The 16,808-nt window shown below is 54.1% G+C and overlaps 6 protein-coding genes across 6 annotated transcripts; 5 read left to right on the forward strand and 1 right to left on the reverse strand.

Annotated features, from left to right (window-relative positions):
- Window positions 1–4,710: 4,710 nt before the first annotated feature.
- Window positions 4,711–6,113, forward strand: CGCS363_v005998 (uncharacterized protein; the record flags this gene model as incomplete). Its single annotated transcript, XM_036637847.1, has 2 exons — window positions 4,711–4,815; window positions 4,893–6,113. 2 exons carry the CDS (start codon window positions 4,711–4,713, stop codon window positions 6,111–6,113), a joined length of 1,326 nt encoding a protein of 441 aa, XP_036495794.1.
- A 1,709-nt stretch (window positions 6,114–7,822) lies between these two features.
- On the forward strand, window positions 7,823–8,476 carry CGCS363_v005999 (uncharacterized protein; the record flags this gene model as incomplete). The annotated part of the gene is made up of 1 exon (XM_036637848.1): window positions 7,823–8,476. One exon carries the CDS (start codon window positions 7,823–7,825, stop codon window positions 8,474–8,476), a length of 654 nt encoding a protein of 217 aa, XP_036495793.1.
- Window positions 8,477–8,735: 259 nt separating this feature from the next.
- Window positions 8,736–10,580, reverse strand: BCHE-3 (Cholinesterase; the record flags this gene model as incomplete). The annotated part of the gene is made up of 5 exons (XM_036637849.1): window positions 8,736–9,005; window positions 9,120–9,852; window positions 9,914–9,986; window positions 10,044–10,185; window positions 10,323–10,580. 5 exons carry the CDS (start codon window positions 10,578–10,580, stop codon window positions 8,736–8,738), a joined length of 1,476 nt encoding a protein of 491 aa, XP_036495551.1.
- An 830-nt stretch (window positions 10,581–11,410) lies between these two features.
- On the forward strand, window positions 11,411–13,178 carry CGCS363_v006001 (Bifunctional solanapyrone synthase; the record flags this gene model as incomplete). Its single annotated transcript, XM_036637850.1, has 5 exons — window positions 11,411–11,542; window positions 11,599–12,069; window positions 12,124–12,554; window positions 12,608–12,816; window positions 12,904–13,178. The coding sequence occupies 5 exons, from the start codon at window positions 11,411–11,413 to the stop codon at window positions 13,176–13,178; spliced, it is 1,518 nt and encodes a 505-aa protein (XP_036495552.1).
- Window positions 13,179–13,907: 729 nt separating this feature from the next.
- Window positions 13,908–15,246, forward strand: CGCS363_v006002 (Aldo-keto reductase yakc; the record flags this gene model as incomplete). Its single annotated transcript, XM_036637851.1, has 6 exons — window positions 13,908–14,069; window positions 14,140–14,218; window positions 14,287–14,430; window positions 14,503–14,616; window positions 14,688–14,882; window positions 14,951–15,246. The coding sequence occupies 6 exons, from the start codon at window positions 13,908–13,910 to the stop codon at window positions 15,244–15,246; spliced, it is 990 nt and encodes a 329-aa protein (XP_036495553.1).
- Window positions 15,247–15,710: 464 nt separating this feature from the next.
- On the forward strand, window positions 15,711–16,808 carry CGCS363_v006003 (putative oxidoreductase; the record flags this gene model as incomplete). The annotated part of the gene is made up of 5 exons (XM_036637852.1): window positions 15,711–15,749; window positions 15,807–16,244; window positions 16,313–16,533; window positions 16,594–16,740; window positions 16,787–16,808. The coding sequence occupies 5 exons, from the start codon at window positions 15,711–15,713 to the stop codon at window positions 16,806–16,808; spliced, it is 867 nt and encodes a 288-aa protein (XP_036495554.1).

The following is a 16,808-nucleotide window of genomic DNA, read 5'->3' on the forward strand; positions in this document are numbered from 1 at the left end:
ACGAGATGCAGGAAGCCGGACAGAATCGTGTCGTGGACTGCAGACTTGAGTTGAACAGCATGATGGCCGTGAAACGTGCCCAGCTCGTCCCAAACGTCTCTCCTGTCGAGCAAGAGGCTTTAGCTTCTGGCGAGACTGCCCAATGATGGGATGATGGGACGATAACCTTGAATGGACCGCATCTTGGTTGAGGGCTGTCAAGATTCCCGTACTTCGGTATCCGAGATGCGATTTTCTTCAGCAAAAGGAACTGATTCGCTACCGACATCCCAAGACAATGGAACTTGGATCAACTCGAGAACGTGGCACGGGACTGATGTATTGCTGTGCAATTGAGTTGAGTTGCACGTGTCGGCGAGACGCCCCGAGCCCCATCTGGGCGCTGTGGATGACGTCTGAGCTCATCCGCGGCTCAACCAGAGGCTGATGCTGGATTTCCAGCCACACTCGGGGCAGACGGTTTGCATATTTGGCTGGCGGGTAGCTGCGTCGAATCTTTGAACCAAAGCAGAGGGAGGGATCAGTTCAATGTTCTCGTCAACGAAATGGTGCCGTTCCCCAGAGTTCAGACTCGACGACCGCAAGCCAAGACGGCGAGTCAAGCGAGGAGCCGGCAGTGTGGGGGATGAGCAGAAATTGCGTGTCTCCATTTGCAAGTTGTACGCGTCAAGCTTTTGCTATCCACAATCGGCACTCGATTGCGCAGGAAACAGCCAGCCAGATGCTCGGGTTGCATCACACCGGGGTCTAGTATTCGTAGTGTACATGCTTTGTAGGTACTTGTCCAAGGGATTCCTTGAGAAATTTGGAAGGTGCGTATCGCCATCAGTTCCCGCGTACTGCGTATTTGTCGCCCAGCCGTGGGGTCGGCCACTGGCACACTGGCCAGTGGCCTGGCGTGTTCTGTGTGGATGCTGCTGACATCTCATTCGGAGTTGTGAGATTGACGGGAAGCTTGACCTGCGAAAGCCGGGATATTGATCCATAGACCCTTTTTTCCCCCTTACATGAAAAAGGCTTGTTTATGCTTACTTCGTATTGAGAGATGTAGCGCAAATGAAAAAGATCAGAGCAGCAGATACTGGCCGGACATCGCATCGAGGTTTCAACATTTGCGAATGTGCCCGAGAGCCGACATTCTGCAACGCCAAGACGGCTGGATGCCGGCCAGAAACAATAGCTGCTGTCGTCAGAAAGGCTGTCTAGCGGCGGGCGGCCTGTCACCCTCTGCTCAGCGTAAGAGGAATGGGTCCCGTTCCAGCAGTGAGATTCGCACAAGGCCCGTCTCCTCCACCGTTGGAGAGGAGAGGGAAACGGAGATGGGCAAGCACCGACATCCCGGTATGTGCGAAAATGGGTGTGGATGACCTGGAGTTTGGAGGGCAGCGTTAAGCCCCTAAAAGCAAGTGACCTCGTGTGGCTGGTGCGGATTCAGGGGAACGAGTGAGAGAGGTCGCGTGCTGTTAATCAGCGCCCCATTCATATACGGATTGAGAGACTTATGATTGGCTGACTGCTCGGTTTGTCGATGGAAGCTGTTTGGCGATTTGAGCGCGCACTTTGTATCGCAAGCGGATTGCTCTCAGCAGCTGTTGACTTGATCGCTCAACTAGTTTACGCCTCCTGCAGAAGCGCAGCGCCGGACTTTTAGGGCGCCGTTTTGCAGTGCGTCGCCAGCTTGAGTCGTAGGTGGTTTGGCCCGACAACTCGCAACCGCCAAGATGTCCGACAGCCATTGGTTGCTTGCCGGGCATGACCACCAGTTCGAATGCGTTGGACGCTGTGCGGGACGAGACCTGGTGGTCGTGAATAGCTTAGCTTGCGTCTGTGCCTCCAACCACCACAACTTGTGGATGTCAGTTGACAATGCCGATCTTCGACAATGGTGGCCGCCAGTAGCATTTCAGGTTGTGGTGAAGATGGTCGCAGGCAGTTCGCAGGGAGACATGTTCGGTGAGTGGGCTTAGCATGCGCAGGAGCAGCTCCTCGTCTTGGCGGAAGCCTGGTCCACCACACCCGTCAGACGCAGCGGAGTCGAGTCAACAAAGCTCGAATCTGATCTGATAAACCGTACATGTTCATAGTGGGATGAGGCTCCAGTCTAGTAACTACTCCGACTTGGGCTTGGGAGGCTCTCCGGGCGGATGGTTGAAACAGAGTAGCGGAAATAAGGCGAGCGGAATATCGTCGATGGAAATTTGCAAGCGGTCGCCAGGGCAGGGCCGGGCAGCATTGGCATTGAATTTCGGAAGAGCCAAGCGGCTAGGAAGCGAGAGGATCCACCACCGGGATTGAGGTTTCTTCGGCGAGTTGGCGAAGTGTTGCATGGCGGGCATGGCCGACGGCGGCACCGCTTCTTAGCGTGCACCGGAGCCAAATGAGGCATCGGTTTTTCGACCAGGGCGTTTAGATTAGATGGGCAGACTGGCAATGCAGAGTGATATCATCAACATGTTGACTATGCTTCTGTTGTCGTGATATTTTGGGTGATTGAAAGTCATCTGGAGAACTGTAGTCTGCGAAGACGGGACCAAGAGAGTTTGGTAGCGTCGGTGGCGGCCAACAAGGTTGGATAGGCTGGCTTTAGTGTGTTAGGGTCGATTTGGGGGCGAGGATGATGGGAGCCTTCAGTAGGGGTATTCTGGGGCAAAAGCGAGATGCGAGATGCCCGTAGGTACTTCGTATGGATGGCGGGAGGAGGCGGTGGTGGTGGTGGTTGGTGGGAAGAGGAGGGGGAGGCGCATGTTCTCCGGAAGCAACAAGCATGTACCTAAGCTCACGGCATATGATGGCGAGGCATTGCAGAAGCTTGACGCTGGGTACGGCAAGCAAGTTGGACGGCGAGGTGTCGTTCTGGACGGTGATTGGGGGCGAGGTGTTGGTCGGGGTCTGGCCGAGTGACTTTTGTGGCCGGGAAGGCCTGGCTCCGAAACGACAGAGGCCGTGATAAAAATATCAAGAATAGAAATACAGGTCGGAGTTAGAGTAGAGTTGACATTCCTCCATCATGTAAGGTAAGGCGACGGGACACGTTTGGCGGCAAAACGGAAGCGACAGAGAAAGAGAAGGAGAAAGAGTCGTCAGAATCAAATGGCTGAGCGAGGTGAGATGCGCCTGGCGCAGGGACGGGAAGGAGCTAAAACAATCTGGTTCATTGCAAGTGCGAGGAAGCCGCGTGTCGCTCTGGGGTCTGAGATGGAAGGAAGGAAGGCGCAAATGGAAAGAACAAGTACCTTCCTCGATAGTAACTGTGAGTCTGTGACTGATGAAGGCAGGAACGCCCTCTACGCCATGGTTGCTATTTAGACGACTTCTTGCCATTCCACAGCCTGGTTGATGAGCAGTCTAACACGGGCAGGCGCACTGGAAGGCGTACCTTCCTGCATCGTCAAACAGAGACGGAAGAGAGCAAGAGGGTTCTGCTGTGTTGGCTTCCTTCCTTGCACCTTCCACCGTCACGACTCACGACGAGATGCACGCATTGGGGAGGAACGTGGACCATGCTGCTGAGTTCGCACAGGTGAGTGGCCTCCTTCTTCACAGTGCTGCTTCCTAAAAGCGGCTATCGCTCCCACTTTCAACCGGTTAGAAAGATACGTACCTGTCTATCCACCCACCTGCTCCTGCGCTTTTGGCTTGGCAGGAAAAAGAGTTCCCTTTCCAAGCCTGTGTGGAAGGTGCAACCAGCAATTACCGCCGGAATAAGGAGGCAGATGCTGGTGCGGTGCTGTCAGAGCACTGAGTGAGTGCTGGCCCTGTGGGCAGCGGGCACAGTCAGTTGCAGCAGTTTGCTCTGTCAGTAGGGAGTGAATGGACGGGTGCCCAGACCCCCCCACCTTACAGCGACTGTGACCTTACCCCAAGTGAAGGAGGTGCGCTTGCCCAATGCCCAGAGGTAAAACCAGGAAAGGAGCGACATGACTTGTTGCCCTTTTGGATCGAATCTCGGTGGCCGGCAGGGATGCAGCGCAAAAGAGAAGAAACCCGTCAAGTCTTGGCATCGCGCCCAGATGCCGCGTGTTCCCACCTTTTTTCCCACTGAGTCTGCCTTTCTTGCGACTGACCGACCCTTTTCCCACGCAGGAGCGCGCAGCCAGACCGACCAGGCCTTGCCAATTGGTCGAGGCGCCCTTTGAGACTGCCAAAACGGCCCATCCGTTAAAATGAACGGCGGATCCCACCTCCCATCCCAAAGGCCCGTATGTAGAGCCTGCCGCTTCCCTTCCGCTACCGCTTCAATCTGTTGTTGTCGGCCTTCATTCACTCTGATCCCTTCCTCCCCTCCCCTCCCCCCCTTTCCTACCTCTTCGACGTCGCAGTTCTTCTTGCGTTGATGACCGTGTGACGCTGTCTGCTGTCCTCGATATTACCCTGTCCACGACCGCTCGGCTGTTGGGTTTTGTTTGTCCTTCGCTGGTTCCAACCAACTTCACTGCGATAAGGCACAGACATTTGGGAGGCGTTTTGGGAATACACGCTTACGACGACCCGGCAAAAATCTCCGGCTGCGAGACACCCACGACAGCAACCCCAGTCAATGATTCTGCTGCTGTTCGACGAACTCGACAACGATATCCTCGACTTTGCGAAATTCAAGTAGAGAAAAGGAGTGTTAGGGATTCGACTCGAAAGGAAACAGGCCCCGTCTTGAAATAGGAGAACCTGCACTTCGTCCGACACTCGACAGTGCGACCCGATCACCCCAACATAATGTCCGACGGCAAGCTTCCGAACGGCAAGCTGCCCTACGGCACGCCCGAGGGCGGCTGGAAGGCGGTACACACATGGAGGACACCGGATTGGGTAGAACCAATTGTAAGAAGTCGAAGCCATTCCCGCTTCCTCGCGGGCCAGACACGAGAACGAGATCAAGTTGCTAACACCAGCACTAGCTGATTGTTTCAATCATGCTTACCGCTTTGTGGTTCACTCGCCGCAAGAACTTCTCCATCCTCCGCCGCAATGGTGCCAACTACGAGCCTCTCTTCGAGGGAGCCGAATCTCCCAGAATGTCCGATGACTACGACTCGCTCGGCAGCCCCATTCGAACCGATCCTCACCCGCCAAAGTTCCGCACAATCTTTGGATGCATTCGCGTCAAGACCCCTAACTCGAGCCGTTTCGCGAAATACGTCCACTCGCGCATCCTGCAAAAGTTCCCCTTCCTCATCGAAATGTTCTACTGGGCCATCTCCTTCTTTTTCTACCGAATGACCGGCAGCCTTGCTCAGAGCTACTACGGCGGCAGAAAGTCACTCTGGGAGGTTGCTCAAGGCCACGGCCTGTTTCTGCTCGAGTCTGAGGCCAAGTTCTTCGGCGAGGGTACCAGGACCGGTCCGGAACGTTGGTTGGAGTGGCGCGTGTCTCACTGGTTCTTGGAGGGCGCACAGGCTGGTGATTTCCGCGGCATCTGGCTGACAATCCTCAACCGTGGCTACTCGATGATCCATATCCCTGGCACCGTCGGCTTCATCGGATACTACTTTGCCATGGCGCCTACCCATGCCCGCTTCTGCACCGTCCGTCGCACCATGACTCTGCTGAACATGTGTGCCTTCATCATCTTCATCTTCTACCCGTGCGCGCCCCCGCGCCTGATGCCTTCCGAGTACGGATTCGTCGACACCGTCAACATGGAGAACGCCGAGAGTGTGTGGATGAGCGGAAAGTTCGTAAACAAGCTGGCCGCGATGCCGAGTATGCACTTTGGATATGCCTTTGCCATCGGATGCGTTTTCGTCGCCGATTCTGCGATTCTTAGTCTCCTCTTCGGTCGCCTGCGCAACTACCTTCTCAAGGACGACCTGGACAAGTCTCTGGATATCGACGATGTCGAGGTCAGAGAGATCCAGGAGAACCGCGCGCGCTGGAAGAGCTGGGCCATGTTCGCCTTCGGCATCTGGTACCCCAGCTGGATTCTGTTGACCATCGTCGGCACCGCCAACCACTACCTCATGGACGCCGTAGTTGCAACCTTCTGCGCGCTGATGGCATACCTATGCAATCGTGCTTTGTTGGTGTTCCTCCCTGCCGAGGACATGCTTCTGTGGGCCTTGAGGCTCGAGAAGCCCGTTCCCACGACCGGTCGCATGAAGAACATTGCCGTGCGGTAATCGTTGGCCAAAAAGGAAGAATGCTGTATGAGAGATGCGGAAGAAAGAATCCTTACTTTATTATTCATAGCATTGTAGAGGCGTTGGGAAATGACTATCGGCCTCGGCTTTTATTTTTTCAATAGGCCATCATCAGGGTACATTTTATATTAGCCCGTCATAATGAGAATATTCGTCGATAGAAAAGAGACACAACACATCTTACCAAGCATATTTCTGAATTAGCCATCGGGGGAACGTGATTGCTTATATGCGTGCCTGTCCGCCCGGCTTCTGCGGCGGTCCTTTCGTATTCAGTGGGCCCCATAATCAACGGAGGTCTCGGATACACGCGTGATTCGACCTTTCTACATTCAAGCGTCCCGCCCAAAGAGGCATTCGATATAAATGCTATTGGGTGCCCTATCCCTCCGGGCGCAGATCTCGGGGTATTTTTTTCGCCCAGGCAGTATGGTTTGTCTGGCCGAGATATCCGTGGCCCGTGTCCGTGGGGTCTTTCGCTTTCGGGGAATGGAGAGAAAGGTTCGGGGGCCGATTTTGCCGGGTTCCGATGACTTGGAGGGCGACGACAGTCTAGGTGCATTGGAAGTTCTCGGGCGAGGGGCTGATGATGATGACGACGGACTGGTATTCTAAAATGCTTGAGGAGGATTGCCCAGGGCGGTGTTGGGGCTGTCGGGAGCTCTCGTCGCGCTTCTGCTGTTGTTGCGGTCGTGAGCAAGCAACATGTCAGAGGAGAAGTCTTGTGAACAGGACAATTGGATTGTTTTCTTAGGTGGGATCTGTGCCCCTTTTGTTCATACTCGTGCTCGCTAGGTCTTTGTCTGGTTGTTGCACTTGAGACCATGGATGAGCTTGGTTACACGAGCGTCTGGCTGTACTCCCATCTGAATAGGCGACTGGATGTAGGGACCCTGAGTACGACGGTTGTTCTTTCGAAATTGGTCGCCTTCGGAAGCCGACGTCAATTTTCCAAGCGGTGTGTGACAGACGATTTTGCTGCAGTGCGACTGGTTTCGTTGGGCAAATCTCCAACGGCAAGGACGAAGAGTGTCGAGGAAGTTTCATGGCCCACCCAGCAAGAGCTTTCACAGGAGGGGGTCTTTTTTTCACGAAGAATAAGGTCGGAATTCTTCCTTCGAGAACTATGGGATGTCGTCTCCTTATGAGTGTGCCGATCGCATGTCGTTGAAATCGTGGTCGTGGGACCGAAGACCTTGGCCCACCAGGCGACCTATCGCGTCAGAGATCACCGCCACGTGTGATTGCGGCTCGTCGCGACGCCCATGTCAACCACGCCGAGCATCATCTTTATCATTTGACAGTTGTCACATGCTGGTATCCATGAGTCCCATTCAAACTGACCAAATGGGACTGGCCACTTGGTCGGCGAGTGGTTGCTTTCAGTACTGGATATGCCTTTCTGGTTGCCTTTGACCTCGAACAGAACCATGGCACTGACTTTCTCAGCACAAAGGCCCTATTTGGATCCATAACAGCTGATTGTATTTATTCTAGGACCCGTGTTCTTTGATTGTTTTACAAAGCAAAAGGTCTCGAGAACAGTTCTGCATCGCTAATATCAATGGATTTGTCCGTAGTGCTCTTGGGTGGTTCATCATGCCTACAAAAGTTGACCATCGACCACATCAAGCTCAAGAACCACTCAACATAGTCACCAATCCAAACAAGCAACACAGACAGACACCATGGAACCCACTCCCACCCCCAAATCCCAAACCTCCGCCGAGTTCATCTACGAATTCACCCCCCAATCCTACCTCCGCATCCCCGGCCTGCGCTTCGACCCCATCGACCAGCTCATCCCCTACCCGCACCGCGCCGCCCTCGAGTTCCTCAAGCCCTCCCGCTTCAAGCTCGACCTGCCGTGGGAGGAGTACTACGACCTCCTTCAGCCCTTCGACGACGTCTGCTTCAAGCTCGTCGACGTGCTCATGTACGCCGTCGACGAGCTGCGCCACAACGTGCCCCCGCGCATCAAGAAGGTGACCGCCGCCGTGGGCAAGACCGATGTTGCTGACGAGACACAGGTAGTGACCAAGACCAAGGCCGTCGAGGTCGAGTATGACTGGACCGCCTTCTTTGAGCGCGTGCTCGAGCTGCTCGGCCCCAAGGGCGAGGAGTTTGGGCTGTGTGGTAAGGATGTGATGTGGATTACCATGTTGTATACGCGCGCGTACGCTGATTCGCCGGCGTGGCTGCGCAAGAAGGACCAGGGATATTATTTGAAGGCGAACATTCACTATTTGCACGACTTGCTTGGGGAGTGGAATATGCTGGTTCGGCAGAAGGGCTGGAAGTGGGAGGTCATTTTCTTTGACGTTTTTGTGAAGGATTCGTAGGTCGGTGGTTGTACGTAGCTGCTACGAACTCAACCCTCACTTCTGGTTTAACGTCAATCTCGGCCACTTCCTCAACTGTCTTTTCTGTCCGAGTCATTATCGATTCAAAAGTCGGGACTTGTGTATTCAATGCTTGTCACTAGAAGGGTAGGCTCTTTTCCCATGCATGATGTAATCCTTCAACCTCGTCCAAGGCAAAACAATCCTACCATCCTTATTCGGACCTTATTTCGCAAATGGCATCCTCGGACTTGCATACCTAAGACGGAGCAGTGGCGGGCAGAGACGCGCAACGTTCGTTGTAAGCGTCACCCTGGCCCAGGTTGGTGCCAGTCTGGTCGTTGAATGCAATGCGTGCCATGGTGTTCTCGCTGGGGTTGTAAAACGGCCACCCGCCCGAGTAGCTGAGCAGGCCAGAGGTGGGGTTCTTTGCAAAGGTAGTCCAGGCGCCGCGAAGGAATTCGGCCGTCTCCAACTCCACGGTTGTACTAGGGGGGTCCTGAGGCAGCGTTCCGAAGAGAGGTTGCAACTAGAGAAAGAGACAGAAAGAGTTAGTCCCGATGAACCAAAGTGTACAGACATGTGTGTGTGTGTGTGTGTGTGTGTGTGTGTGTGTGTGTGGAACGGGACGGAGGGTACATACCTCGGCACCATGATACGCTCCGCTGGGCGGGTTGATCGAGAGGGCCAGATTGGGGAAGTCACCAAAGTAACGGTACCTCCAGGAAGGGAGACCGGCCGAAACGGTCTGGGCAAGCCTGATGTTGTCGGCGCAAGTATAGAATCTGAAGTTGAAATCGGCCCAGTAAGTCTCGGTCCTGTTAGGCTGGAGGCTCTTGAAAGCGCCGGCCTCATTCTCGTTATTGCCAATTAGGTAGGCGGCGTCTGCAGAACTGCGGTTGGAGTAGTCTTCAAACACGAGCTCATTATCCACACCAGGGCCGAAAGCGGGAGTCGATCCAATGCCAGTCTCAGCGGCAGAGAAGCCTGCGAAGATCTGCGCAGCGGTGCGGTTCCTCATGCAGTCGGTGACGGCGGCGGCGGCGGTGCTACTGTTACTACTAGAGCAGCCGACAGAATCAGCAATACGGTACCACCTTGGGGACAGGGTGTCTGCGAGAAGGGCTGGGAAGCCGACGACAGTCGCGCTCTGCAAGATGAAGCCGCTAGCAATGGGATCCGAGGCATAGGCGAAGGAGTAGAAGTCGGCCATTCCGGAGCCAGCAGACTGGCCAAAGATGGTGATGCGGCTGGTGTCGCCGCCGAACGCTTCGGCGTTATCGCGAACCCACTCCATAGCAACCCTCATGTCCAGAAGTCCCAGGTTCGAAGCAGAAGAAGGGTCACCGGGGAAACCAAAGATGCCGAGACGGTAGCTGGAGAGAAAGCGTTAGGTGATACTATGTCTCGAGATATGCAAGTGATTTCCTCCCTTACTTGATTGACATCAACACAACATCTGACGTGTCGGCGATAAACTGTCCGTCGTACATAGGTTGACGCGCGCCGCCTACAGCGCCACCGTCAGTCGTAACCAACGCCGGTCGTCCTCATTGGTTTTGCTTACCGTAAGTATAGGCACCTCCATGGACCCAGACGAGAACAGCCTTCTTGCGTTCTCCGGTCTGGGGCTTGGTCCAGACATTGATGGACAGACAGTCCTCGCTCTGGGGAAATTCGGTGGGTGCAGGCTGCATACACGCTGGGCCCTAAGAGAGATTGCACGACGGATTAGCAACTACTCCGCCCCCCACAAAACAGCAATAACAGGCGAATGATATGTGGTGTGCTGTTCTTGAGGTGCAGCGGGAAATGCAGGACGGCTTTGTCCGAATAGTCAACTAACAAAGTCAGAGCCGTTGATGGCCAGCGACCCGTTGTAGGCGATGGGAGGCTGGAAACGCAAGGCTCCTACTGGAGGGACGGCGTATGGAATACCCAAATACGCCGAGACTTGATCGGCATCGGAAGCAGCATGACCAAAGACACGATCGCTCGTTGTCTTCACTGCTTGGCCAACTGTCCAATTACCGCAGATGGGTTGAGGAGCAGCAAGGGTGGCGGAAGCGAGTGCCACAGTGACTGATGAAAGAAGGTGTTTCATTATGACACGTTGACTCTGTGCAAAGAAAGACTGAGAAAATGAATCGATGCTGTGTTGGATGAACGTAAAGAAAAGATCAGGGAAAAAAGAAAGGCGTAGAAGAAAACATGAGACTTAGAAACAGCACGTTGACGTTTCTAACATCAAGAACCTAACTAAGGAAAATTAACTGACCCATCTCCCCCATTTACGAATACACTACCCTTTCAAGATACCGAATAAGTCAACAGATGATCTTGCCGGAGGTCATGTCATGATTGGACGGGTATCTCTACGTCTTCTCTAACGACGGTCGAGAGGTCAACCATTAATGGCACTGCCCACTATCCGCAAGGTTCATTGGCTAAGTAGACCCATATACGTGGGTATCCTCTACACTGTAAACGGAAGGTTGCTGACCCGGACTTTCGGTTTTAACGACTTGCTACGTAAGCCCCATGAAAATGGTTGGTCTCAGCACGGGGTGGCAGGTATGTTTTGCTGAGGTGTATTAGTAAAGAGGTCCTTGGTAGACGAAGTCGTCAGGTGGGGGCACGGCAGTTCGTTTGCTAGGCTCCCAGGGTCCCTCGTCCAACCTAATCATCCGCGGGTATCTGATTCTAGCACACGTTCGTTTCTCGCCTTCCCCCGACTATCATAATTACGACATGACGAGGCGCCAACATGAAAGTCATTCGTTGTGATTGGCATAGAGTGAAATTGTGTGAAAGACTACAAATCTAAATAGCTTATAAAAGGACCGATGGCTTCGTGACCAAATTGCCGTCCTACCCTTCTCAACCACCAAACTCACTTACCGTCCGATATTTCACTGATCATCGACTTTCAAGATGAATGCCATGCTTAGCAACTGGAAGATCGCCTCGGTCTGCGGCCTTGTTTTCTCTCAGGCGTGCGCCGCCTCCCTATCAGTGGCGCGTGATGTCTCTGCTGTTAACAGTGGCCCGAGTTGTCAACAGGCGGTAGGCCCATCCTAGCCAGATGAAGTGATGGTTTGCACTCTGACCCGGTCATATAGTGTGACGTCTTGGCCGCCGGCTTCCCCGGCCGACTTCACTACGAGGCCTCCGACAGCAACTTCACCATTTGGGATCAGAAGCAACTCGAGACGGCTTATGTCTGCCGCGTCCAGCCCAATTCAACCGACGAGGTTTCCAAGATTCTCAAGGTACTCGTGGACAGCTGGTGCAAGTTTGCGGTGAAGTGTGGTGGCCATTCCAGGAACCCCGACGACTCGGTCTCGACGGGTGGAGTCACCATCGACCTGGACTTGATGAGCACCATCACCGTATCGGACGACAGGAAGACAGCAAGCATCGGCGGTGGGTCCGTCACCCGGCAGATATACGCTGCTCTTGACCCGTACGGCCTGACCAATGTCGGTGGACGAGTCGGCCAGGTCGGTGCGGGTGGCTTCACCCTCGGCGGCGGTACGTCGGCCCTTTCGGCGAAGTACGGATGGGCTTTGGATCACGTATTGGAGTACGAGGTATGTTGGTGTTGTTGCGTCTTAAAACCGTTTTCTTACTTATCACCTCGACAGGTTGTGCTGGCCAATGCTAGCGTGGCAAAGGTGTCAGAAAGCTCCCACCCCGACTTGTACTTCGCGCTGCGAGGTGGTGGTAACAATTTCGGCATCGTCACGTCGTTCGTTGTCGACGTCTATGAGCAGGGTCCCGTGTACACTGGAGCGCGCACCTTTCCCGAAAGCCAGATCGTCCCGCTGTTGGACGAGGTCGAAAAGATCTTCACGGTTGAAGACGAGCAAGATACCAATGTCGGACTTGAATACCGCTACACTTTCTCCGCCCAGAACGGCTGGACTGTATCGACCACGCAGCGATATGCAGAGCCCGTCATGAATCCCCCTGTATTCAACGCCCTCAACAGCATCCCGGCCGTGGGTAACCTCACGGGGGGCATCAACACCTTGGCGAGCAGCACCAGCGCCGTCGGCCAGCTGGGAGTTACAAGGTACTTCATTCATTAGGTGATGTTCTTCGGTTGATTTTAACTGTCTTGTCTAGGAACCTCTTCACATCTTTGACCCACTACCCGTCTTTGGAGTTGAGCCAGCAAGGCCTCGCTATCATGAAGAACCTCACCGAGACCAGAAACTTAACCAGCCTCAACCCCCAGCTCATCACATACTCTATCCCTGCGGCAATGATGAAGAACGCAAAGGCTAGAGGCGGCAACGCTCTCGGTCTGGAAGATGTCTCGGGACATCTCATAAGTACGTCAATACCAAGCTCCCTCACCTTCTACCATTGTTCTCAAGCAAGCGCTGCGCAACCAACGGTGTCTAACCATAGACGTCCAGTTAACCTTTTCGCTCTGAGCTGGACCGACAGAACATTGGACAATGCAGCAAGCACGCTTGCGGAGACCTTTATCACCGACTTCCGGGCGGCGGCAGAGAAGCTCGACGCGTTTCACCCCTTCGTTTACATCAACTACGCAAACAAGGGCCAAGATGTTTTTGGCGGATATGGGCAGAACAACCGGGACCGTTTGGTGGAGATCTCGAAGGCGGTGGACCCCAAGGGTGTCTTCGCCTCCTCCGGTCTCTGGACTGGTTTCTTCAAGGTCCGCTAAGAGGACCATATTGATATCTTTCATTGCTTTGGGTGATAAGTCACTTTGACACGTACTGTTCAGATAGAATCCTCTATCACCTGGAGAGCTGCGAGATCTATGCAGAATAATCAAAGTTGTTAGACATGTCACATAAGTCATAAAAGTCATAGCAAGCCTTTGATGTCGTTCGTACTAAGGTGATATCCCCACTTGGCAGTGTTTGTCGCTCGACCCTTGCTCGTGGTGTCGTGTGCATCCCACATACATGTATTACTGTATTAATTATCGCAAGAATTCTTCAATTTCCTTCCCGCACTCATCGGCAGTTGACCGGGCATAAGCTCGGCGGAATTGCTACGTCACTACGGATCTTGTGGTGTTGTAGGTACGCGATTCAATGGGAGGGGATGGGATATGCCGTGATGCCCCATTGATTCGCCCGCACGCCAGTCCGTGCATCTTCCGGGTTGTCAGCGAGCGGACTTAAGGTAGTGGAAGCCGGACCCACGGCATTCGGACTGACTCGGTTTGGTTCTCTGGGGTCTCGGCCTGCCCGTCAAGTCCACCGACATGATAAATGCAAAGCCCATTCGCAACCGTGATCAACAGCAACATATTCCATGTTCCGCCGGTTCTGCATCCATCAATATCGGACAATCCTGTCACATCGTCATGTACGCAAACATAAAGCTCCTGTCCCTGCAAATTGGCAGTATGCTGGCTAACGTATCAAAGAATATCTCAACCATGTCTACTACCACTCTGCCCTTCAGTGACACCCAGGTGCAGGTCCCCGGTTTTGGGGCCATGGGCTTAAGCTCTGCCATGGGAAGCGATCTCAGCTACGACCAGGCCGAGCCAGTCCTGCTCAGGGCCGTTGAGCGCGGTTGCACATTCTGGGATACTGCCGTATGTCACTCACCGTCGTCAAGTCGACGCCATGGGAGACAATCAATCAATCATCTGACAAGCATACCAGGTCGCATACAAGAACGGCGCCAACGAGCAGCTTCTCGGTGACTTTGTCAAGAAGCACGACGTGCGCGACAAGCTCTTTGGTGCGTCTCATTATTGCATATACACTTGCACCCGAACGACAGGACTAACTACTGCTGCTGGTGCGTAGTCGCATCCAAATGCGGATTCGACGTCTTTGGCCCGCAACGCACTGTGACGAATTCAGCATCCCACATCAAGGAGTATATTGAGGGTACAATCGACAGGCTCGGCTTCACCCCTGATCTGTACTACCTGCACAGGATCGACCCGAGTACGTCCCGTTCCCATCTTGAACCCGTCTTCACAGGCCGTTAATGGCGTGATCACTTACGCTCGAACGCAGACACCCCGCTCGAGGAGTCCATCGGCGCACTGGATGAGCTCCGTCGTGCCGGCAAGACGAAGTATATCGGCCTGTCTGAGTGCTCTGCCGCGACTTTGCGCAAAGCGAATGCGAGTACGTTTGCTCACCAGAATGACACGGGACAGGCTCCGGGACAACGCTAAACCAGGTATTGCTTTTTGCAGTTGCGAAGATTGATGCCATACAAGCTGAGTACTCGGCTTTCGAGACCATCCATGAGACAAACGGCCTCATCGAGACTGCTAAGGAGCTTGGCGTTGCTTTTGTGGCATTCAGCCCCCTCGGACACGGCTGGCTTGTTGATGACTTCCCTTTTAAGTCTCCCGACGACTTTGGCCCAACCGATTTCCGACGCACCGGTAAGCGCCCTCATAACGCAGCTAGTCAATGCGTCTGTCTACTAACACTACTTGTTCGAATGGCGCAGTGCCCAAGTTCCAGGGCGACAACTTCTACCGCAATAAGGCCATTGTCGACGAGATCAAGAAGCTGGCCACGATCAAGGGATGTACGGTGGCTCAGATTGCACTGGCCTGGGTCGCCGCCCAAGGCCTCATCGCCATCCCCGGCACGACCAAGGCCTCTCGCTTGGATGAGAACTGGGATTCGCGCAAGGTTGTCCTTACCGAGGACGAACTGAAGGAGATGCGTCGCATCGTTGATGAGGCCAAGCCGGTCGGTGCGAGATTCGCCCCTATTTTCGAGTCCATGGTTGGACACTAGACCATGCATCTTGACATCTCGATCTTGTGTGCCATCGTTGACAGAGTGCCGGCCATTATCGAAGATTGCCGGGCAGGTCCGGTGTTCAGAATGAGGCCAGCGAAGTAGTGACAAGATGTTAAGAGCGGAAGGTGGGGGGAAACCGGTCTGTAAATAGCTCGCATTATAAGTCACTGAACAATGAACACGTATGAATTCCGCGTTTGTCGGCGATGTCGTCCGAGTAGAGTGTTCCGCCGGGCTCCATCGGAGATTTCATGGCATGATTCTTCGGAGACCGAAACCGGGGGCGGGCGAGGCCCCACCACCGCCCCTCATTCCAGCGTGATGTCACGGCGGGTCAGCCCGCAACATCGGGCGACCTCTTTTCCGCGTACTTCTCCAACTCCGAGCTCTCCCAAAATTCTTTCCAAACCACGCTCAGGACGGGAGTTTGTGATTTTCAACCAACAAATAGTTTGACAATGGCGACGGCAAAGTACAACCTGGCTACCAGGCTTACTGTGAGTCCCATCCTCAATCCCTCAGTACATGTAATCACGATGATTGACCGCAGATAGCTGGCCAATGGCAAGACAATCCCTCAGATCCAGCTGGGTCTGTACTGCATGTCCGGCAAGGAAGCCACCAAGACCATTCCTTGGGCTCTGAACGCCGGCTACCGCGGTTTCGACTGTGCGCAGATGTACCGCAATGAGCGCGAGTCTGGCAAGGCGATCAGCGACTACCTGTCCAGCAGCGAGAACGCTCAAGGCTTGAAGCGCGAGGATGTTTTCTACACGACCAAGCTCGCTAGCTGCAGCACTTCTTATGATGAGGTTCGCAAGTCTATCACGGAGTCCGTGAAGGTTTCCGGCCTCGGCTACGTCGATCTTTTCCTCCTCCACAGCCCCTACGGCGGCAAGGAGGCACGCTTGACCAGCTGGAAGGCCCTGGAGGATGCCATCACTGAGGGCGAGGTGAAGATGGGAGGTGTCAGTAACTACGGTTCTGCCCACGTGAGTCTTGCACTCCTTTTCACATGTGAAACCAGATCTCGAGGAACATCAGATTGACAGTACCGCAGATTGAGGAGCTCATGGCCTCCAAGCCCCGTATTGCCCCGGTCATCAACCAGATCGAGGTCCACCCCTTCAACACCCAGACCAAGATCAGGGAAACTTGCGCCAAGCACAACATTGCCATCGAGGCGTACGCGCCTCTGGCCCGCGGAATGCGCATGAAGCACCCCAAGATCTTGGAGCTGGCTCAGAAGTACGGCTGCAGCCCGGCGCAGCTGTTTGTGCGGTAAGTGAAACCCCGTGAGTCACTCCTTATCTGTGTGGCATGCTGATGATTCGTTTGCAGCTGGTCTCTCCAGCATGAGATGATCACTCTTCCTAAGAGTGTCCGCCAAGAACGACTGATTGAGAACGCTAGTGTTGGAAACTTTGAGATTTCCAAGGATGATCTCGCCGTGATGGATGGCCTTGATGAGAGACTTGTGACTGATTGGTGAGTTGTCCGGGCTTTTTATGAGAAACAAGACTAACGTTAGTAGGGATCCTACGGAGGCCCCCTGA

Source organism: Colletotrichum siamense, assembly GCF_013390195.1.
Source record: "Colletotrichum siamense strain Cg363 chromosome Unknown KSG_Cg363_contig04, whole genome shotgun sequence".
Lineage (NCBI taxonomy): Eukaryota > Fungi > Ascomycota > Sordariomycetes > Glomerellales > Glomerellaceae > Colletotrichum > Colletotrichum siamense.